The 24,686-nt window shown below is 46.7% G+C and overlaps 1 protein-coding gene across 3 annotated transcripts in view; it reads left to right on the forward strand.

Annotated features, from left to right (window-relative positions):
* IFT80 (intraflagellar transport 80) overlaps positions 1-24,686 on the forward strand; it is a 543,739-nt gene that overhangs the window by 276,048 nt on the left and 243,005 nt on the right. For all 3 annotated transcript variants that reach the window (XM_069213254.1, XM_069213255.1, XM_069213256.1), the window contains exon 10: positions 14,753-14,871. In XM_069213254.1, the coding sequence (XP_069069355.1) occupies positions 14,753-14,871 (119 nt within the window). The remainder of the gene's footprint in view (positions 1-14,752; positions 14,872-24,686) is intronic.

Consider the following 24,686-nt stretch of genomic DNA (forward strand, 5'->3'; position numbering starts at 1 on the left):
GGTCGAGATACCGCCACACAGCAACCTCGGACCCGAGACAGTGGCTCCGAAAACATTCGGCACCGAGACAGCGGCACCGAGGAAGTTCGGCACCGAGACACCACGCCGAAAATAAAAAAGGTTTCTTCAGAGCCTAAAAAGACGTTCGAAAAAGTTTCGGTTCCGAAACATCCAGCCTCGGAGCCGAAAACAGGTTCCTACACAGAGGAACAAGGATTAACCTCCAAAATGCAAAAGTATAAATTCGGAGAGGAACTTGAAGCTGTAGAGCCAGACTATACACAAAGAAGGCTCCACATTCATGAGGACACAGGGAAGATAACCACTCTTCCCCCAATTAAAATAAAAAGCAAACTTGCCTTTCAACAAAAGGACAAGCAGCCACAGGCAAAAGTGGCAAGGAAAACAACTCCACCACCGTCTCCACCACCATCAATACACGCATCACCAGTAACAACTCCACCACTGATGCACTCCCCAGCTCATACTACAATGAGTCAGGATGATCCCGATGCATGGGACCTTTACGATGCTCCAGTATCAGACAACAGCCCAGACTCATACCCTGCAAGGCCGTCGCCACCTGAGGACAGTACATCTTACACACAGGTGGTCGCAAGGGCAGCTGCTTTTCACAACGTCACCTTGCATTCCGAACCAATTGAGGATGACTTTTTGTTTAACACCCTGTCCTCCACCCATAGCCAGTACCAAAGCCTACCTATGCTCCCAGGAATGCTAAAACATTCAAAACAAATCTTTCAAGATCCTGTTAAATGTAGAGCCATAACTCCAAGGGTGGAGAAAAAATACAAGCCACCGCCAACAGATCCAGTTTATATTACAACGCAATTGACACCGGACTCAGTAGTTGTCGGGGCAGCTGGTAAGAGAGCGAACTCTCATACCTCAGGGGACGCACCACCTCCAGACAAGGAGAGTCGCAAATTTGATGCTGCGGGCAAAAGGGTGGCAGCACAAGCAGCAAACCAATGGCGCATTGCCAATTCACAAGCACTTTTGGCAAGATATGATAGAGCTCATTGGGATGAGATGCAGCATTTCATAGAACACTTACCCAAAGAGTTCCAGAAAAGGGCGCAACAGGTGGTGGAAGAAGGACAAAGTATCTCAAATAATCAGATACGGTCTTCAATGGATGCAGCAGATACGGCTGCAAGGACAGTAAACACTGCAATAACAATAAGAAGGCACGCATGGCTGTGTACTTCGGGGTTCAAGCCGGAAATTCAACAAGCCGTGCTAAATATGCCCTTTAATGAACAGCAGTTGTTTGGGCCGGAAGTCGACACTGCTATTGAGAAACTCAAGAAAGACACTGATACAGCCAAAGCCATGGGCGCACTCTACTCCCCGCAGAGCAGAGGCACTTTTCGCAAAACACCTTTTAGGGGAGGGTTTCGAGGTCAACCAACAGAAACCACAACATCACAAGCAAGGCCCACTTACCAGAGCGGGGAGGTTTTCGGGGGCAATATAGAGGGGGCCAATTCCAGAAGAATAGGGGAAAGTTCCAAAGCCCCAAAACTCCTCAAAATAAACAGTGACTTACAAGTCACACAACCCCATCACATAACACCTGTGGGGGGGAGACTAAGCCAATTTTACAAACATTGGGAGGAAATAACAACAGACACCTGGGTCTTAGCAATTATCCAGCATGGTTATTACATAGAATTTCTCAAATTCCCTCCAAACGTCCCACTGAAAACACACAGTATGTCAAAACAACATATAGACCTTCTAGGACTAGAAGTTCAAGCATTGCTACAAAAAGAAGCAATAGAATTAGTACCAAAACAACAAATAAACACAGGAGTTTACTCACTGTACTTTCTAATACCCAAAAAGGACAACAGTCTGAGACCAATACTAGATCTCAGAACACTAAATACCTACATCAAATCAGACCACTTTCACATGGTTACATTACAAGACGTAATCCCACTGCTCAAACAACAAGACTACATGACAACACTAGACCTAAAGGATGCGTATTTCCATATACCAATACAACCTTCACACAGAAAATACCTAAGGTTCGTATTCCAAGGAATACATTACCAATTCAAAGTGTTGCCATTCGGAATAACAACTGCGCCAAGAGTTTTTACAAAATGCCTGGCAGTAGTAGCTGCACATATCAGAAGGCAGCAAATACATGTGTTCCCGTACTTAGACGACTGGTTAATCAAAACCAACACGCTAAGACAGTGTTCACAGCACACAAAATATGTCATACAAATCCTCCACAAACTAGGTTTCTCGATCAACTACGCAAAGTCACACCTTATGCCGTGTCAAACACAGCAATACTTAGGAGCGACAATCAACACAGCAAAAGGGATTGCCACTCCAAGTCCACAAAGGGTTCAAACATTTCACAATGTAATACAGGCCATGTATCCAAAACAAAGGATACAAGTCAAAATGGTAATGAAACTGCTAGGCATGATGTCTTCATGCATAGCCATTGTCCCAAACGCAAGGTTGCACATGCGGCCCTTACAACAGTGCCTAGCATCACAATGGTCACAAGCACAGGGTCAGCTTCTAGATCTGGTGTTGATAGACCGCCAAACATGCATCTCGCTTCTATGGTGGAACAGTATAAATTTAAACCAAGGGCGGCCTTTCCAAGACCCAGTGCCACAATACGTCATAACGACAGATGCTTCCATGACAGGGTGGGGAGCACACCTCAATCAACACAGCATCCAAGGACAATGGGACATACATCAAAGACAGTTTCACATAAATCACTTAGAACTGTTAGCGGTATTTCTAGCGCTGAAAGCATTTCAGCCCATAATAACCCACACATACATTCTGGTCAAAACAGACAACATGACAACAATGTATTACTTAAACAAACAGGGAGGGACGCACTCGACACATTTGTGTCTCCTGACACAAAAAATATGGTATTGGGCGATTCACAACCACATTCGCCTAATAGCACAATTTATTCCAGGGATTCAGAACCAGTTAGCAGACAATCTCTCTCGGGATCACCAACAAATCCACGAATGGGAGATTCACCCCCCAAATACTAAACACTTACTTTCAAATTTGGGGAACACCTCAAATAGATCTATTTGCAACAAAGGAAAACTCAAAAAGCCAAAACTTCGCATCCAGGTACCCACAGGATCAATCCCAAGGCAATGCTCTATGGATGAACTGGTCAGGGATATTTGCGTACGCTTTTCCCCCTCTCCCGCTCCTTCCATATCTAGTAAACAGGTTGAGTCAAAACAAACTCAAACTCATACTAATAGCACCAACATGGGCGAGGCAACCTTGGTACATAACACTACTAGACCTTTCAGTAGTACATCATGTCAAACTACCCAACAGGCCAGATCTGTTAACACAACACAAACAACAGATCAGACATCCAAATCCAGCATCTCTGAATCTAGCAATTTGGCTCCTGAAATCCTAGAATTCGGACACTTAGACCTCACACAAGAATGGATGGAGGTCATAAGACAAGCTAGGAAACCTACCACTAGACACTGCTATGCAAATAAGTGGAAAAGATTTGTTTATTACTGCCATAATAATCAAATTCAGCCATTACACGCATCTCCAAAAGATATAGTAGGATATTTACTACATTTACAAAAGTCAAATCTAGCTTTCTCTTCCATAAAGATACATCTTACTGCAATATCAGCTTACCTACAAATTACTCATTCAACTTCATTATTTAGAATACCAGTCATAAAAGCGTTTATGGAAGGCCTAAAGAGAATTATACCACCAAGAACACCACCTGTTCCTTCATGGAACCTCAACATTGTCTTAACACGACTCATGGGTCCACCATTTGAACCCATGCATTCGTGTGAAATGCAATACTTAACGTGGAAAGTTGTGTTTTTAATTGCCATCACATCTCTAAGAAGAGTGAGTGAAATTCAAGCTTTTACCATACAAGAACTATTTATTCAAATACACAAAAATAAAATAGTCCTACGAACAAATCCAAACTTTTTACCAAAGGTAATCTCACCGTTCCACTTGAATCAAACGTTAGAATTACCAGTGTTCTTCCCACAGCCAGATTCTGTAGCTGAAAGAGCACTACATACATTAGACATCAAAAGAGCGCTAATGTACTACATTGACAGAACAAAACGAATTCGAAAAACAAAACAACTATTTATTGCTTTTCAAAAACCTCATACAGGAAATCCAATTTCTAAACAAGGCATTGCTAGATGGATAGTTAAGTGCATTCAAACCTGCTCTATTAAAGCAAAGAGAGAGCTGCCTATTACACCAAAGGCACACTCAACCAGAAAGAAAGGTGCTACCATGGCCTTTCTAGGAAATATTCCAATGAACGAAATATGTAAGGCAGCAACATGGTGTACGCCTCATAAATTTACCAAGCACTACTGTGTAGATGTGTTAACTGCACAACAGGCCACAGTAGGTCAAGCTGTACTAAGAACATTATTTCAAACTACTTCAACTCCTACAGGCTGAACCACCGCTTTTGGGGAGATAACTGCTTACTAGTCTATGCACAGCATGTGTATCTGCAGCTACACATGCCATCGAACTGAAAATGACACTTACCCAGTGTACATCTGTTCGTGGCATTAGTCGCTGCAGATTCACATGCGCCCACCCGCCTCCCGGCAGCCTGTAGCCGTTTAGAAGTAGATCTTGAACATTTGTACATTTGTAAATATATTACTTTAAGCTTCATTATGTACATACGTATTCACTCCATTGCATAGGCACTATTACTAGCATACACAACTCCTACCTCACCCTCTGCGGGGAAAACAATCTAAGATGGAGTCGACGCCCATGCGCAATGGAGTCGAAATGGGAGGAGTCCCTCGGTCTCGTGACTCGAAAAGACTTCTTCGAAGAAAAACAACTTGTAACACTCCGAGCCCAACACCAGATGGCGGACTGTGCACAGCATGTGAATCTGCAGCTATATATATATATATATATATATATATATATATATATATATATATATATATATATATATATATATATATATATATATTACTTTTGTCTGCCCTATTTAGGCTTTTTATGAACTTTTTCAAGCAAACTGCTCAAGGGGTAACTTTCCATAGTTTCATGTTTACAGGATTTTGGACATTGTTTATTTGCATGTGAATATCCTCTAAAATAATCCTCCTTTTAAGAGATTGATGGTTTTATGTGTCAATTTTGGGTGTAGGAAATCATGATTCTGTTGTCTTATGTGCTCTTTGTAAAGTATCACAATGTGTTTTTTACTAATTTCTATATATTTATATAAGATGAGGGTATTTTGTGTAAGAAGACAATGAAAACTGAATATTTGAATGCGAATAATACATGATTACACATAGGATCAATGTGCTGATTTGTGTAAGTGGTGGGGGTTTCATGTGTTTTTGCTCTGCTTTGATTGAGTGATCCCTCCCCCACTCAGGCTTTACAGGATCAAACCCCATTTTGTTGTTTATGACTCATTAAAATACTGGTTCCTTTAACTAGAAAACTGGCTGGTAAATTTTCCCCAAATTCCTGCACATTGATCAAAATATATCGCTACTTTTGTTTTCCCCTAAATCCATCCACACCAGAAGCGCGTTTTCTTTATCCGTTATTTTGTGAAAAAAGCTTTGATGAAAAAACAAAGAGCATTTGGAAATATAGCCCGTTGTTGTTGCTGCTGCTTATAATCTACTCCATACAAGATTGGTGACTTCCTCTGGTAACAAAAAACAAACGGGTCCTCCTCAGGAAGGCCTAGACTCGTTCATCCAGAAGAAAATTCACCACTGTAATTCTTATGAATATCCCTTGCGTAACTTGCAGAGCAGCTACCTGGAGAGCTCATGTTACCCCTTGTATGACATATCTGCCTATACTCGTGTTTCCATAATAGATATCTAAGCAGGCCAAGCAACCCTCTGAAATATAGCTTCACATGTGTATTCACCTTTTTCTTCTTCTAGTATTTATTTTTAATGGATCTGTTTTCTGAAATACACTTCTGGGGTGAAGTGCAAGGCCCAGGCCTTAGACTTCACCCATAAGTGATTTATTTTATAACTTTGAATTTCTTCCTATGGAGAATTGGGACTCCTAGAAATTCTCAGCAGGCAATTTAAGAAATAAACTTTTCTCACGTGGATTGTGCAGTATACTGCATTGCATTCTGTTATGAAGAAGTTGTCAAGTATTTTAAAAGAAGCATTAGCTCACACTGTCCTACGATGCTTTCCAGGAACCTTCCCATGGTTTATATAGGCAAAGCCACTATGTAAACGCCTGTTTCTACACTCACGAGATTACTATGTAGATCATAATGTCGAAGACTTGGAGTCGCTTTACTCATCCCTTCTCTTTCCAATCAGGGCCTAAGATGGCAAACTTTCTGTGCCCTGTGTTAGGAGGGGATGCATTGGTCCTCATGGACAGGGAGCGGAAATAGAAATATATTTTTACCTGTTACCACACTGGCCCCTGTCTGCTAAGAGCATTCTGGTTATTATGGACACCGCATGTTTTACTCACTGGTGCCAGGGACTCAGATGTCCACAGATAAACCATTTAAAGACTAGTAGAAAACACGCTATGGGAGGCTGTAAGAAGTTGGCTCTGTATGCACTATTTCAAAGTAAGGAATAGTATGCACAGAGTCCACGGGTTCCCCTTATAGGTAAGATAGTGGCAAAAAGAGATAATACTAATGCTCTATTTTGTGGTAGTGTGGTCGAGCAGTAGGCTTATCAAAGGAGTAGTGTTAAGCATTTGTTGTACACACACAGGCAATAAATGAGGAACACACACTCAGAGACAATTCCAGGCCAATAGGTTTTTGTATAGAAAAATATATTTTCTTAGTTTATTTTAAGAGCCACAGGTTCAAATTTTACATGTAATACTTCAAATGAAAGGTATTGCAGGTAGGTACTTTAGGAACTTTGAATAATCAAAATAGCATACACAGTTTTCAAATAAATCACATATAGCTATTTCAAAACTAGACACTGCAATTTTCAACAGTTCCTGGGGGGAGTAAGAGTTAGTTAGTTTTTGCAGGTAAGTAAACCACCTACGGGGTTCAAGTTTGGGTCCAAGGTAGTCCACCGTTGGGGGTTCAGAGCAACCCCAAAGTTACCACACCAGCAGCTCAGGGCCGGTCAGGTGCAGAGTTCAATGTGGTGTCCAAAACGCATAGGCTTCAATGGAGAAGGGGGTGCCCCGGTTCCAGTCTGCCAGCAGGTAAGTACCCGCGTCTTCGGAGAACAGACCAGGGGGGTTTTGTAGGGCACCGGGGGGGACACAAGTCCGCACAGAAAGTACACCCTCAGCAGCACGGGGGCGGCCGGGTGCAATGTGCAAACACGCGTCGGGTTTCCAATAGAAATCAATGGGAGACCAAGGGATCTCTTCAGCGATGCAGGCAGGCAAGGGGGGGCTCCTTGGGTAGCCACCACCTGGGCAAGGGAGAGGGCCTCCTGGGGGTCACTCCTGCACTGGAGTTCGATCTTTCAGGTCCTGGGGGCTGCGGGTGCAGAGTCTTTACCAGGCGTCGGGATCTGGGAAACAGGCAGTCGCGATCAGGGGGAGCCTCGGGATTCCCTGTGCAGGCGTCGCTGTGGGGGTTCGGGGGGGCAACTCTGGCTACTCGCAGTCGCCGGGGAGTCCTCCCTGAAGTGATTGTTCTCCACAAGTCGAGTCGGGGGCGTCGGGTGCAGAGTTACAAGTCTCACGCTACCGGCGGGAAACGCAAGTTGTTTTAAAGTTGCTCCTTTGTTACAAAGTTGCAGTCTTGGGTGAACAGGGCCGCTGTCCTCAGGAGTTTCTTGGTCCTTCTAGAGCAGGGCAGTCCTCTGAGGATTCAGAGGTCGCTGGTCCCTGGGGAAAGCGTTGCTGGAGCAGTGTCTTTTGAAGTGGGGAGACAGGCCGGTAGAGCTGGAGCAAAGCAGTTGGTGTCTCCGTCTTCTCTGCAGGGTTTTTCAGCTTTGCAGTCCTCTTCTTCTTAGGTTGCAGGAATCTGAGTTCCTAGGTTCTGGGGAGCCCCTAAATACAGAATTTAGGGGTGTGTTTAGGTCTGGGAGGGCAGTAGCCAATGGCTACTAGCCCTGAGGGTGGCTACACCCTCTTTGTGCCTCCTCCCAAGGGGAGGAGGTCACATTCCTATTGGGGGAAATCCTCCATCTTCAAGATGGAGGATTTCTAAAAGTCAGAGTCACCTCAGCTCAGGTTGCCTTAGGGGCTGTCCTGACTGGCCAGTGACTCCTCCTTGTTTTTCTCATTATCTCCTCCGGCCTTGCCGCCAAAAGTGGGTCCGTGGCCGGAGGGGGCGGGCAACTCCACTAGCTGGAATGCCCTGGGGTGCTGTAACAAAGGGGGTGAGCCTTTGAGGCTCACCACCAGGTGTTACAGTTCCTGCAAGGGGGAGGTCATAAGCATCTCCACCCAGTACAGGCTTTGTTATTAACCACAGAGTGACAAAGGCACTCTCCCCATGTGGCCAGCAATATGTCTCGAGTGTGGCAGGCTGCTAAAACCACTCAGCCTACACAGGTAGTTGGTTAAGGTTTCAGGGGGCACCTCTAAGGTGCCCTCTGGGGGTGTATGTTACAATAAAATGTACACTGGCATCAGTGTGCATTTATTGTGCTGAGAAGTTTGATACCAAACTTCCCAGTTTTCAGTGTAGCCATTATGGTGCTGTGGAGTTCGTGCATGACAGACTCCCAGACCATATACTCTTATGGCTACCCTGCACTTACAATGTCTAAGGTTTTGCTTAGACACTGTAGGGGCACAGTGCTCATGCACTGGTGCCCTCGCCTATGGTATAGTGCACCCTGCCTTAGGGCTGTAAGGCCTGCTAGAGGGGTGACTTATCTATACTGCATAGGCAGTGTGAGGTTGGCATGGCACCCTGAGGGGACTGCCATGTCGACTTACTCGTTTTGTCCTCACCAGCACACACAAGCTGGCAAGCAGTGTGTCTGTGCTGAGTGAGGGGTCCCCAGGGTGGTATAAGATATGATGCAGCCCTTAGAGACCTTCCCTGGCATCAGGGCCCTTGGTACCAGGGGTACCAGTTACAAGGGACTTACCTGGATGCCAGGGTGTGCCAATTGTGTAAACAAAAGTACAGGTTAGGGAAAGAACACTGGTGCTGGGGCCTGGTTAGCAGGCCTCAGCACACTTTCAAATCAAAACTTAGCATCAGCAAAGGCAAAATGTCAGGGGGTAACCATGCCAAGGAGGCATTTCCTTACAGAGGCGGTAACAAAATAGTGGTGGCGAAGCTTCACAGTGCTGGGGGATTTGCCTCTGGTAAATAAACCCTTACAAGCTGGCTGGGTCATGAATGGTGGTTGGAGTGTGGATCGTAAAATAACTGCACTCCTCTTAAGTAGTCGCAGACCTGAATGCAAACTGGGTCTGTGTGCCACACTGCAGTACCCATGACCTAAAGCAGGGTACTACGATATCCGTCCTGGAGGGCCGGATTCATGCCAGATTTTTAGCATGTCCACATTTAGATAAATGTAGTTATGTTGAAAATCTGGTGTGGATCTGCCCCTCCAGATCCGGCACTGGAGATCCCTGACCTAAAGTGCTGTGGATGAAGTGGGGGAAGATATTTTCAGATCACAGAAGGTGAACTAAACGTCCTGTTTGTTCACGGTAACAGAAGGCAGTGGCACAGAGGCAGTGCTGGTGTTATAGATGAACAAAAGCAGTATGTAACTTTACTTTGGGTCCTAAAGAATGAAGACCCACATCCCTGAGGAAATTGTTGCTGGTATCCGATCTGATGTCCAGCTGCAGAGAACAGTAATTGGGACATTAGGAATCATAAGTGACAATCTACTTAGAGGGGAAAATGTCTTTGTCACACACAATGTTCCAGAAATGTATCTTCTGTTCCTTCCCTAGGAAGGCCGTGCAAGAGAGTGCACTTAGAAAAGAAGGACCCCTCTGTAAAGAAATGGCTCCCTGTTGCAGTTACCCCCCACTTTTTGCCTGATACTGATGCTGACTTGACTGAGAAGTGTGCTGGGACCCTGCTAACCAGGCCCCAGCACCAGTGTTCCTTCACCTAAAATGTACCATTGTATCCACAATTGGCACACCCTGGCATTCAGATAAGTCCCTTGTAACTGGTACTTCTAGTACCAAGGGCCCTGATGCCAAGGAAGGTCTCTAAGGGCTGCAGCATGTCTTATGCCACCCTGGAGACCTCTCACTCAGCACAGACACACTGCTTGCCAGCTTGTGTGTGCTAGTGAGGACAAAACGAGTAAGTCGACATGGCACTCCCCTCAGGGTGCCATGCCAGCCTCTCACTGCCTATGCAGTATAGGTAAGACACCCCTCTAGCAGGCCTTACAGCCCTAAGGCAGGGTGCACTATACCATAGGTGAGGGTACCAGTGCATGAGCATGGTACCCCTACAGTGTCTAAACAAAACCTTAGACATTGTAAGTGCAGGGTAGCCATAAGAGTATATGGTCTGGGAGTCTGTCAAACACGAACTCCACAGCACCATAATGGCTACACTGAAAACTGGGAAGTTTGGTATCAAACTTCTCAGCACAATAAATGCACACTGATGCCAGTGTACATTTTATTGTAAAATACACCACAGAGGGCACCTTAGAGGTGCCCCCTGAAACTTAACCAACTATCTGTGTAGGCTGACTGGTTCCAGCAGCCTGCCACACTAGAGACATGTTGCTGGCCCCATGGGGAGAGTGCCTTTGTCACTCTGAGGCCAGTAACAAAGCCTGCGCTGGGTGGAGATGCTAACACCTCCCCCAGGCAGGAACTGTGACACCTGGCGGTGAGCCTCAAAGGCTCCCCCCTTTGTCACAGCCCAGCAGGGCACTCCAGCTTAGTGGAGTTGCCCGCCCCCTCCGGCCATGGCCCCCACTTTTGGCGGCAAGGCTGGAGGGAACAAAGAAAGCAACAAGGAGGAGTCACTGGCCAGTCAGGACAGCCCCTAAGGTGTCCTGAGCTGAAGTGACTCTAACTTTTAGAAATCCTCCATCTTGCAGATGGAGGATTCCCCCAATAGGGTTAGGATTGTGACCCCCTCCCCTTGGGAGGAGGCACAAAGAGGGTGTACCCACCCTCAGGGCTAGTAGCCATTGGCTACTAACCCCCCAGACCTAAAACACGCCCTTAAATTTAGTATTTAAGGGCTACCCTGAACCCTAGAAGATTAGATTCCTGCAACTACAAGAAGAAGGACTGAGCAGCTGAAAACCCCTGCAGCGGAAGACCAGAAGACGACAACTGCCTTGGCTCCAGAAACTCACCGGCCTGTCTCCTGCCTTCCAAAGATCCTGCTCCAGCGACGCCTTCCAAAGGGACCAGCGACCTCGACATCCTCTGAGGACTGCCCCTGCTTCGAAAAGACAAGAAACTCCCGAGGACAGCGGACCTGCTCCAAGAAAAGCTGCAACTTTGTTTCCAGCAACTTTAAAGAACCCTGCAAGCTCCCCGCAAGAAGCGTGAGACTTGCAACACTGCACCCGGCGACCCCGACTCGGCTGGTGGCGATCCAACACCTCAGGAGGGACCCCAGGACTACTCTGATACTGTGAGTACCAAAACCTGTCCCCCCTGAGCCCCCACAGCGCCGCCTGCAGAGGGAATCCCGAGGCTTCCCCTGACCGCGACTCTTTGAATCCAAAGTCCCGACGCCTGGGAGAGACCCTGCACCCGCAGCCCCCAGGACCTGAAGGACCGGACTTTCACTGGAGAAGTGACCCCCAGGAGTCCCTCTCCCTTGCCCAAGTGGAGGTTTCCCCGAGGAATCCCCCCCTTGCCTGCCTGCAGCGCTGAAGAGATCCCGAGATCTCTCATAGACTAACATTGCGAACCCGACGCTTGTTTCTACACTGCACCCGGCCGCCCCCGCGCCGCTGAGGGTGAAATTTCTGTGTGGACTTGTGTCCCCCCCGGTGCCCTACAAAACCCCCCTGGTCTGCCCTCCGAAGACGCGGGTACTTACCTGCAAGCAGACCGGAACCGGGGCACCCCCTTCTCTCCATTCTAGCCTATGTGTTTTGGGCACCACTTTGAACTCTGCACCTGACCGGCCCTGAGCTGCTGGTGTGGTGACTTTGGGGTTACTCTGAACCCCCAACGGTGGGCTACCTTGGACCAAGAACTAAGCCCTGTAAGTGTCTTACTTACCTGGTTAACCTAACAAATACTTACCTCCCCTAGGAACTGTGAAAATTGCACTGTGTCCACTTTTAAAATAGCTATTTGTCAATAACTTGAAAAGTATACATGCAATTTTGATGATTTGAAGTTCCTAAAGTACTTACCTGCAATACCTTTCGAATGAGATATTACATGTAGAATTTGAACCTGTGGTTCTTAAAATAAACTAAGAAAAGATATTTTTCTATATAAAAACCTATTGGCTGGATTTGTCTCTGAGTGTGTGTACCTCATTTATTGTCTATGTGTATGTACAACAAATGCTTAACACTACTCCTTGGATAAGCCTACTGCTCGACCACACTACCACAAAATTGAGCATTAGTATTATCTCTTTTTGCCACTATCTTACCTCTAAGGGGAACCCTTGGACTCTGTGCATGCTATTCCTTACTTTGAAATAGCACATACAGAGCCAACTTCCTACACCCTCTCTCTCTAAGTATGGGTTACAGTGTCATCATACATGTTATGGTATAACTATTTCTAGAGCACACAACCACTGAAGCTTCTTGGCGCTCCATTAGTTAACTGCACATAAAATCAGAACTCCTTAGGAATGGTTAAAAAAGCTTTAATTAGTAAGGTTTCGAGATTTGTTTTAATTTCATCAATTCAGTTTCGGAAAGAAGTTGCTTAGGTGGAGAGTTTAGTTTTTAAGTCTGCTCCACCTAAAAAGCTCTTTGAGAAAGAAGTGCGAGCTTTTGTGCCTATAACAAAAATGTACCTCCAGAACATAAGACTCCGGATTGGTGTAAATCTTAAGTTTAAAGTTTGAAGTTTTATTCTTGGTTCTACTTGGAGCGAGGGTAAATAGGGGAGAATGGGAATGGCACGATCTCTGATAGAACTCTTCACAATAAGGTGAGCTGCTCTGTTTTAGATTAACTACAGTCTTCTTATCAGTATCTTGGGAATGACCTGGTAGCATGCATCTGCATAGTCTGAGATAGAGTAAAAGTAGCTATCACTTGCTCATAAGGACACTGAAGGATCAATGGTAACATCCTCCTTAAGAGCTTCAAATGCCAAGAAAAAGCACTGTTGATTTTAGTTACTTATAAATCACGAGATAAATTAAGATCCTATCTAACACTTCTTCAGAGCACTGATGTAAATAAATCAGTGCCAACAATCACTGTTCTGATAAACCGGTCTTCAAGACAGAATTCAATTGGCTAAACAGACACAGTTGACACATGCATGGATGCTATTATTTTATTATAATAACGTTCACATACATGTGGTAATTGTGTTTACTGATGTCTTTAAATAGCTATAAAGACACAGTAAATAGAGATAAGATGAAAAGACAAATGGATGTATATCATTGAAGCCAAGAAGTGTTAGGCATTGCCTTAGGATGCTTTAGAAGAGCTGACGCATTTGGGTAAGGAATAGTAATCAGCATTGTGTACCAATAGATCTATTGGAATGAGTAGGGCGGGGTATATATGCATAGACTTTCAGCAGAATTTCATCGTTCACTACATAACAGAGCTACAACACTGAGTTAGCACTCGTTAGCTGTAACAAGTAGGATTGCAGATAAGTGGGTTCGTTTCGTCAGGAAGACTAGCAAGAGTTTTGGATTATCTGAAATAGAGGTACTTGGTTACTGTTGAGGAAAGGGTATTTGCAACTAGCAAAGATTAGTTTGCCTTCGGGAGGTTTATGCTAAGTAGCTTATACAGCTCAAACTGGGAGGACCAGAGAACAGTGGAGTGGTAGAGCAAGTTCAGAAGAGCACGACATTAGCAGAGGACTTTTATAGAGCAGAGAATCGACCAATTTTGATATTCCAGGTTTGCATGATTGACATGAAGATGCAGGTTAGACAAAGCCTGGGAGACCGGGATGATACAGTTGTCAAGATTGTGAAGTATAACCGCAGAGCAAGGAAGAGCAAAGCAGGCTTGCAGTTGCCAGTAAATAATGATCCACAAATTTGCTTTCATAGATGGAGTACTCTACCGAGATCCACAACAGTTAATTTTATATGGGTTGTGTTCTCATAAAGTGAAATCTGGTTGTCTGGTTCGGTACTTTTAGGGATAAGTTGTTGCAGTTACACTGCTGCGTATCTACTACGAATCTGGTACTCTCCAATGACTAATTGTGTTTTAGGAATCCGTTTAATTCATATTTGAATTTCTGAATATGAATGGAGGTAAGCAGTTTGGCCTTTGCACCCCCTTATTGCCCAGGGGCTTGCGAAGGTGGCATTATGCTCCATGCCCATGTGGCATGTTTGCCTTTTCTTTTATAAAGCCCTTAGAATCTTGCTATGGTGTCAAGATATCAAAATTATGTTTTAATTCAGTGGATGGAATAAAGCATTCCATAAAGCGAATGTAAAGTACTTGGTCTCATTAGTTACTTATAGGAATTTATGTCAATACTTGTTTTAGCTGTATGAAATGACACGCTGATGGTTTATCTTATTTTGTAACATACATTCTAATTCCAGATGTTTTGACCCATCTAGGTTCGCAATGTATTAAATGACGCGCTTGATCTTTTGGAGTTCCGCGATAGAGTGATCAAAGCCTCTTTAAACTATGGAAACCTAGTTGTTTCAACTTCCCTTCAGTGCTATGTTTTTAGGTAAGTAGTTTCCTGGTTTGCCAATCAAAGATTACCCATGGGCAATTATGAGTCGGTTTAAATAAGGTGTGGAATACAGGGTACCAGGATTTAACAACTAAATCAGGTATTAGGAGTTATTCATCCTGGAATGGGTAATAACGTATCCGTACTACTAAATTAAAACCCCCAGGCAGGTGCCTATTCTGGGTCGAATAACTGGCGTTTTCTTCTCCCATTTACTTCCTGCTTTGGAGTACCATGTCAGGGTGTGGCCTGAGTGTTCTGGGCCGGTGGAAGCTATTGGCAGGTAAGGGGAGCGTTCCACTCCCACTAGTGATGGAAGCATTGGGTGGGGAGCTGTGTCGCCTCCTGCAGCCTCTTAAAAACCTCCATACGATTTTATCAGATGGATTTACTCACCCGCTAACTCAGACCTGGTGAACCCAAGTGCAGGAACCCCTATCGTGCAGTAATTGGTTGAGGGCTGCTTATTTAGTGCTGCATAAATACGGACCTCCCTAGACAGAGACTGTCTAAGACGGGCAGCATTTGATCAGGTTCTCTGTAGTGGCGAAAGCGTGACGGTTAGTTGAAACATACTTGCGATCCACGATCACCGTATGACTGTTTAATCCAAGTGGAAATCTGCCTGAACCCACAAACAACAAAGGGGAGAATATGAAACTGCGCATCGCTGCCATCTACTGGTATTTTCCAACATTGCAGCCCTGCAATTTTTCTGTTTTTACAGCGAGACTTGCTGTTGTGTTGCATGGCAAACAATGTTTATTTTCTTAAAATATTAAAGGAAATGCGATGCTAAACAAAAAATTCACTTTGATTAATGTTTTTGCAGGAATGGCTTAATCTGAGAACAGGTCCCACAGATAGTCCCTGGAATAGTCGCCAGGATAGAAAGTAAAATGAATCATTGCTGCATTAGGCAAAAAGATGAAAACCCTTATTGTAGTTTGAAGGCGTGCAAGTGAACACCACAAAAGGAATGGCTTTAAAGATGCCTGCCGAATTGAAGAGTGCGCCATCGCTTTCAAAAGCAAAACTATCTAGGGGTTTCATTTGAGTTGCGATTGAGCCCAGGGAGGGGATAAAGGTGCTAATTTTTCAAACTAGAAGAAAAACATTTTGCATACTTTGAAAGTGATAGTATGAATGACTCGTTTTATATATATTTATGTTATATATATATATCTGAAGGGATTGCCACAAAAAAGTAAAATTGTACAATTTGTATTAATACTTTTTATTGCAATAAAATATATATACGTAAACAATAAAACTAAGTTGATTTATTAAATCAACACTTTTCTGAAATCACAGAGGAAACCATTAATTTACGTTCTGTCGTGACAAATTAGAAGTGGAATGTATGCGTTGGGATTCATTTTGCATCACAATATCCCTCCAGTAACTACAATATATCAGACAGAGACTTCTAGTTGTAGAGTCCTTAGCCTAAAATGTAAAAAAATGTAAATTAGCACTTGTATAGCGCACTACTCACCCGTTAGGGTCTCAAGGCGCTGTACTCATACCGCTATGGAACCCCTCCTGGCTTTTCCCTGTGAGGCACCCAGAGTGGATCTGGACATTTTTTGTGAGCAGTACCCCTGTGGGCAAGTACGTGGCATCATTCGACTCCACATGGCATCGTTGGCATAGTCTGTGCCGGAAGAGACCTGTACGACTATGTAGGCGCCACCCCAGCACACTGACGTCCAGTCTTTTCTTTCCCCACCAGTCAGCGCAAATCCGGAGAAGAGCTACCCCTGTCACTTTTTTGACTGACGTTGTTTTGACCCTTTTGCTAAAGATTTTTAAGACATTGTCTCCTGGACTGGCAGAGATGTCCAGGAGGAACACTGCTTTCAAGTCCTGTAGCTCGTGTCACAGGCAAATGTCAGTGACCGATTCATACCTAATCTGTCTTTGGTGCCTCACACCGCAAAGACCTGTGGTGATTGGCCAACCATGCACCCAAGGCCTTGAGGGAGCGTTCTCTTAAGCTCCTTGCTGCTCTATGTGCGACACTACAACAGTGTCGAGCTCGTTCGAGCGGAAGATCCCGAGACCGATCGCGAAGCCATTCCAAACTCTTGTTGCTGTCTTTGTTGTCCCGAACTTCAGGTAAGTGCATCAGGCATCGAAGAGGTCTTCAACTTTTCCCTGTCCGTCAAAGGCCTCCAACGAGATTACGAAACATCGGCATTGGAGGCCTTGCTCCACATGTGAGCCTGTGCCATGGCCATCTGCACACCTCTCTGAGTTTCCCGGAGCCGGAGCGACCTCCGCCCAACGAGTTTTATGAGCACATGCACCTCATATTTGGCGATCCATCCCCACTGCTTCACCCTCGGGCCTGCAGGTCCGGGAGAGGCCACTACTAGTCTTCCGCTGGTGGGCTTGCCCCCGCCACCGTTTGGGCCTCTTGAATCAATGGGTGGATCTAGGCAGATGCCAGTCGAGCCTCCTCTTCCTTCCTTTGCGTGGGCCCCATTGCCGACGCCCCCAGGGCTGCCAACACCTACCAGCGATGCCATCCCCATATTCAACACTGACTCCGCCATGGAGCCGGATTGGTGTCATCCATCTGTCAAATCTGGCACAGACTGGATGCATTCCTTCCTGCCTGTGTCCTATTCCATTAGGCTAGTACTTGGGGGTGATTGGGAGTGACCACTAGACCCTGATGAATGCCAGCCCCTAGATGTCACAGAGGACACTTGGTGTGAGAATCTGGGGGATGGCAGTGGTCTGGACACCTCCATAGATACTGACTTTGTCTCTCCCCCAACAGTGTATATGGAAGAGAGAGCCTCATTTGCTGTGGTGGGGAAGAGGGTGGCTAAGGTCCTGGACAGCTGTCCTCTGTGGCTGTCAAGACGAACGTCTTGACCGAGGTGCTTCTTCCAGGAGTGATTCCATCTTAACCGCTTCACCCATTTACCAAAGCCCTCATGGACGTTCTGCTATGGGCCTTGTCCAAGCCCTGCACAGGGGCTCCTGTGAATAGGACAATTGCTTTCCACTATAGCCCCACCCCAGGGGACCCCAGTTTCATCACCCTGCAATATACCCTACAGAGCTTGGTGCTACTCCCTCCACTTTGAGTAAATCCTATCAAATTCTCTACCACTCCACCGCACATGGAATCCAAGAGGCTGGATACCTTGGAGAAAGTTTTTTTTTTTTTTTTTTTTGCCAGCCTGGCACTGTGGTCATCAGTGAGCACCCCATGCCTATCTGATAGAGAGTACTAGCTGCAGACTCCTTACCTTTGAGTTTCCACCAGTAGTCAGACTGGTTCCTGAAAAATGTGCGTGCCCCGTACCCCTGCGCAGCATCGGATGGCTTCTTTCGGTTCCGTACAGCACCGTTGGCACCAGAAATGACGTCGCGGTCATCTATATTGGCGCCACCCAGGAACGAGCGTAGGAGACTGGCTCAGTTTCTAGTGTACTTCTATTGTTGCATCCTTTACTGAGTCCAGGCAACCCTTAGTGATAGTGTTTAGGTGTCCAGATCGCAAGAGCTCTCGAAGGGTAGCAGTGATGAGCAGCTGAAGCTTATCTAGGAGGATTGTAAACCACTTGCAGTACCACAAGTCAGTCAGTAACTCTCACACGAGAAAGGAACAAACTAGGTTTTGCAAAAATAAAGTATTCTTTATTAAAACACTACTGCTATACTAACATTGGTATATTTCCACTTGGAGATAACTGCACACAAAATATGAAAACAGGAATAGCATAGAAATACATGGGGCCCTATGAGGGGACCACACCATATACTAAGAACGTGGTATATAAGAATGGAGGTGCCCAACCAAGGTAAGTGTGATAGAATCCCAGGTGCTGGGTAAGCAAGAAATTACCAAAGGCAAGTACCAGAAATCCCAAAGGCACCCAGGTGCAGAGTTGTTATTGAGCCGGGTGTCTCATAGGCTAACACATGACTGTCACAATTGGATTGTTATGAATCAGGACCCATCCCAGTGGACATCAAGGAAATCAATTGGCACAAAGAAGGTTTGATAGTGCCCCCACCCATGGATACCCAGGAGACCAAAGTACCTAAACCAGGGAGCCCAGGTGGATAGGGGTGAAATGGTGTCGGAAACCCCTGTTGGAGTCAATAGAAGTCGTGATTGTCCAGCTGCTGTCACAACCTGTGGACCAGGCAGGTGGAACCCAAAGGTGGATTCTGGACATGAAGAACCTGAAAAGGGAGGCAGCAGTGTCCAGACCACTTGGAGATGTCCAGGCGGTGCAGGTAGGCAATGCCCACCCTCATGGAGGTGAAGTTCCTGCAGGACTTGGAGTCTCCCACAAGCTGCCCGACGTCGGTCGCCAGATGGCAGTAGGGTCAGCATCCATCAGGGCCACCAACAAGCCTTGGTTAACACAAATAGCTGATGCAAGGAATTCTGCAGGTGTTTGAGGAACAGCAAGGTCCTAGTGACTCAATCCTTGGAAGGGAGTCAGGGCAGGCCTTCAGCTGGAAGGAAAGCCAGACAGAATCGGAGGGCCCCTCACGAGCGACCCACTGGCATCAAGCTCAGGGAGACACACAGAGGCCTCAGCAGCACAAAAAAAACATGAGTCCCACATCGCAGGAGCTGCATCGTGGAAGCTCAAAGATCTCTTGGTGGAAGAGTCAACAAGCCTTGGCAAGAGCAACAGCCGCGGTTCACAGGGGTTCCGTTCCAGTGGCTGCAGCAAGATGTCCTTGAAAAGCTTGCATGACGAATCTTAAGACCCACCCTCGGGGGAGCCCTTAAGTAACCCTAAAAGGGGGTTGTAGACTCTCTGCAGTGACCCACCTATCAGAGGGCTTCAGGTATGTCATCTACTTGGCCTAACCAGTCAGATGCTCCCAGGGGCCACTGCCCATCATGTTTCCAAGATGGCAGAATCGACCGTCCACCTGGCAGAGCTCTGTGCACCTCCCTAGGGGAGGAGCTGGACATTTCGGTGGTCACTCCCTGTCCTTTGTGTGGTTTCACGCCAGAATGGGAACCAGGTGTTCCTGGACTGGTGCAAACTGGTTTATGCATGGACGGGACCAAACTGTGTCTGGGGTCTGCAGCAGCATGGGCTTGCAGGCAGACCCTGCAAGGTTGTACAGGCAGGATTGGGAGATCCTCTCAGGAACCCCCAGAATACATGTTGTCATGCAACCAGCACTGGAACTGATGTAGTTGCATGATTCCAACATGTTTGATACCAAACATGCCCAAGTTCAGAGAAGCCATTATGTAGTTGGACCACTCGTGTTGACCACTGTACACTACAAACCTTAAGATGGCTTCCCCGCACTTACAAAGCCCAGGGTTTGGAGTCTGGGGTTTGTCGGGGTACTTCTGCTCATCCAGGGGTATCCTCACACTTAGAAACATGCACCTTGCCCGTAGGCTGAATGGCCCTACCAGAGGCGTGACTTGCAGTGTCCAAGAGCAGTGACCACGATATAAGGCAAGCCTTATATCTTAAGTGAAGGATGCATGCACCATTATCTCGCTGGCTGCAACAGCAGGCCTGCAGACACGGTTTGCAAGGGCTCCCATATGTGGCATAATGCATGCTGCAGCCCCTGGTGCACCAATGCCCTGGGTACCGAGGTACCATATACTAGGGACCTACATGGGTGCACAAGTATGCCAATTGTGGGGTGTAAAAGTTTATCAGCAACCAAACTTAGGGGAGAGAGCAAAGACACTGGGGTCCTGATTAGCAGGATTCCAGTGTACTACAGTCTAAACACACTGACACAAGGCAAAAAGTGGAGGGTACTACAACCGAAACCCAGCTTCCTACAGCGAGGCCATCAGTTATTTTCCTTCCACGCCAGTTAGCCCTTATCCGGAGAAAACTACCCCTCTGTCTCTTTTTGACCAGCTTTTTGTTGAGATGTCATCTAGGAAGGTAGGGTTTAAGCTGTGTGGTGACTCTCACCGCACCATATCGGTAATGGACCCGCACCTAGTGTGCTTATGGTGTCTCAAGTGCGACCACGACTCAGTTGTGCTTGGACTGCCAGACCATGGCACCAAGGGCTTTGAGGGAATGGTCCTTAAAACTGCTTGCAGCCTGGCAGTCGAAGCCATTCGGTGTAACTCCTAGGAGATCCCCGTCTCAATCGAGAAGAAGGTTTGCAGGACCACTCCAGGAGCCCTAAGTTCTCTTCCTCTAATTCGAAGTCCTCGGGACATTCATGGAACAGGCACAAGAAGCTTAAGAAGTCAGATTTTCAACATCTCCTCGTCCGAGAACTGACACGACAAGTTCAGAACATCGACTTTCCAGGCACTGTTCCGCAGAGCCGTTGCCAGGTTCAACTCCGCACCTCCCCCCGTTTTTGGGAGCCAGAGCAACCTCTGCTCAAGTCACGGACTATTACAAGGCCATGCTCCGTGTACTTGAGCAGGCTGACCCCAATGGAGTGCCTACAGGCCCGCGGGGCCAGTGGCTTCAGCCTCTACTCCTATGGGGTTTTGTGGATCCGATCATAGGTCCGGACCGGCACCGGTGATGCCAACACGACCTTCTCCGGAGCAGGTCCTGGCGCTGATGCGCCCATTGCCATCGACACCCACCAGCGGAACCAGCCCCATTCTCATCCCCAACGACTCAGTCGCAGAAGCATCACCTGACTCCAATTCCGGCGCCGGATAGGCCCATTGGTCCTAGGTTATTGACTGAGCATTTTCTGGAACAGTCAGGCATGGGGGAAGAGTGGGAAGGGTCACTCGACCCTTTGGAATACCAGTTACAGATTTGAACTTTATTGGACTGGTATGAGGAACTAGGAGATGCCAGTGGACTGGACATCTCTCCAGATATTGGTTTGCTCTCTCCACACATCAGAGGGAGCATCTTATGTAATGGTGGTAAAGAGGGTAGTGGAGGTCCTTGATCATGAGCTGCCCTCTGTGATGGTCAAGACTAACCTCTTGACTGAAGTGCTTTGGCCTGGAGCTTTCTCATCTGAACCTCTATTGCCCTTCAATGAAGCACTGACCGATGTCCTCCTGGAAACTTGGTCCAAGCCCAGCACTGTTGTTCCTGTGAACAGGACAATTGCCCACTGCCATCCCCCCTGCCTGGGTGATCCTAGTTTCCTCAGCTAACACCCCACCCCTAAGAGCTTGGTAGTCCAAGCCTCAACTTCCTATGGTGTCTTCCTGCCTCTCTTCCAGGACAGGGAATCTAAGAGGCTGGATACCTTAGTGTAGGAAAATGGCTCCCTTTTGCAGTTACCCCCCACGTTTTGCCTGATATTGATGCTGACTTGACTGAGAAGTGTGCTGGAATCCTGCTAACAAGGCCCCAGCACCAGTGTTCTTTCAATAAAAATGTACCATTGTTTCTACAATTGGCACACAGATAATTCCCCTGTTAAAGGTACCAGTGGTACCATGGGCCCTGTGACCAGGGAAGGTCCCTAAGTGCTGCAGCATGTGTTGTGCCACCCTAAGGGACCCCTCACCTAACACATGCACACTGCCATTGCAGATTGTGTGTGCTGGTGGGGAGAAAAAGGTAAAATTGACATGGCATCCCCCTCAGGATGCCATGCACCCAAAATACTGCCTTTGGCATAGATAAGTCACCTAAGTCGCCCCTCTAGTAGGCCTTTAAGCCCTAAGGCAGGGTGCACTATACCACAGGTGAGGGCATAGCTGCATGAGCAATATGCCCCTACAGTGTCTAAGTCCATTCTTAGACATTGTAAGTACAGTGTGGCCATATTAAGTATATGGTCTGGGAGTTTGTCAAAACAAACTCCACAGCTCCATAATGGCTACACTGAATACTGGTAAGTTTGGTATCAAACTTCTCAGAATAATAAACCCACACTGATGCCAGGCTGGGTTTATTAAAAAAATGCACACAAAGGGCATCTTAGAGATGCCCCCTGTATTTTACTCAATCCTTCAGTGCAGGCCTGACTGGCCTGTGCCAGCCTGCCACTGAGATGAGTTTCTGACCCCATGGGGCCAGAAACGAAGCCTGCCCTGGGTGGAAGTGCTTCACACTTCCTCCCTGCAGGAACTGTAACACCTAGCAGTGAGCTTCAAAGGCTCAGGCGTTGTGTTACAATGCCCCAGGGCACTCCAGCTAGTGGTGATGCCCGCCCCCGGACACAGCCCCCACTTTTGGCTGCAAGTCCGGAGGAGATAATGAGAAAAAGGAGGAGGACTCACCCTCCAGCCAGGACATCCCCTAAGGTGTCCTGAGCTGAGGTGACCCCTGCCTTAGGAAATCCTCCATCTTGCTTTGGAGGATTCCCCCCAACAGGATTAGGGATGTGCCCACCCCTCCCCATAGGTAGGAGGCACAAGGAGGGTGTAGCTACCCTCAGGGACAGTAGCCATTGGCTACTGCCCTCCAGCCCTAAACACACCCCTAAATGGAGTATTTAGGGGTGACCCTGAGCTCAGGAAAACAGATTACTGCAACCAGAAGAAAGAAGAAGGACTGCTGACCTGAAAGCACTGCAGAGACGACTGAGACAACTGGCTTGGTCCCAGCCCCACTGGCCTGTCTCCAGACTCCGACAACCTGCACAGCGACGCATACAGCGGGACCAGCGACCTCTGAGGACTCAGAGGACTGACCTGCATCTAAAGGACCAAGAAACTTACGAGGACGCAGGTACTTAGCTGCTGGCAGACTAGAACCAGAGCACCCCTGTTCTCTATAGGCACGTTTGCTATTTGAGCCATACTTTGACATCTGCACCTGACCTGCCCTGTGTTGCTGGTGCTGGGTATTTGGGGTTGACTTGAACCCAAACAGTGGGCTGTCTATGCCCAGGAGACGGAACTTGTAAGTGATTTACTTACCTTAGAAACTAACCAATACTTACCTCCCCCAGGAACTGTTGATTTTTGCACTGTCCACTTTTAAAATAGCTTATTGCCATTTTTGCCAAATCTGTGTATATTACTGTTTTAATTCAAAGTTCCATACTTACCTGTGTGAAGTACCTTACAATTTATGTACTTCCCTAAATTCTGAATCTTGTGGTTCTAAAATAAATGAAAAAATATATAGTTTTCTATATAAAAACCTATTGGCCTGGAGGCAAGTCTTTGAGTGTGTGTTCTCATTTATGGCCTGTGTGTGTGTTTCTGATGGATACAACTACCTGTGGATTCCTCACCTAATGAATACTCCCATTGCGCCAGCATTCGAGGGAAATCTTCTTCTTAGCTTCTGCACGTCGACGAGGACGTCACAATTGCCCACGCGACGCCGTCTGACATCATACAGGCAATAAGAGGTCCTCGCCGGCGTCAGTTCCCTTTTTTCCGTGCCATTCGAAACAGTTATCTTCGAGGGAGCTACTGTTGCTGTATCGACAGTTAGTGTGTTTTTGGCTATTTTTACTTTGAGACATTACAATGTCGCAAAGAAAGTCAGGATTCAAGCCCTGCGGTGAGTGTGGTGGCAAAATGTCGGTAACGGACCCACATTCTGACTGCTTGTGGTGTCTTAGTTCCGACCATGATGTTGATAAGTGCGATTCTTGTCAACATATGAATCCTAAGGCCCTGAAAGAACGTGAGGCCAAACTTTTTCTTGCGAAATCGAAAAAGAAGAAGAGACGTCACCGAAAATCGTCGTCACCGAAGTCTCATCGGCGTCGTCGAGAATCTCGGCGCCGGTCGAGCAGGGAGAGGTCTCGGTCGAGGTCACCATCAACTCGACGTCGGAAGACTTGGGAAGTCAGTCCCACGGTCTCTCCACAGCGGACGACGCCGTTACCTTCTCCGGCTTCACCGACTTCACCCATGTCATCGGTTCATC

The sequence above is a fragment of the Pleurodeles waltl genome, chromosome 11 (genome assembly GCF_031143425.1).
Source record: "Pleurodeles waltl isolate 20211129_DDA chromosome 11, aPleWal1.hap1.20221129, whole genome shotgun sequence".
Lineage (NCBI taxonomy): Eukaryota > Metazoa > Chordata > Amphibia > Caudata > Salamandridae > Pleurodeles > Pleurodeles waltl.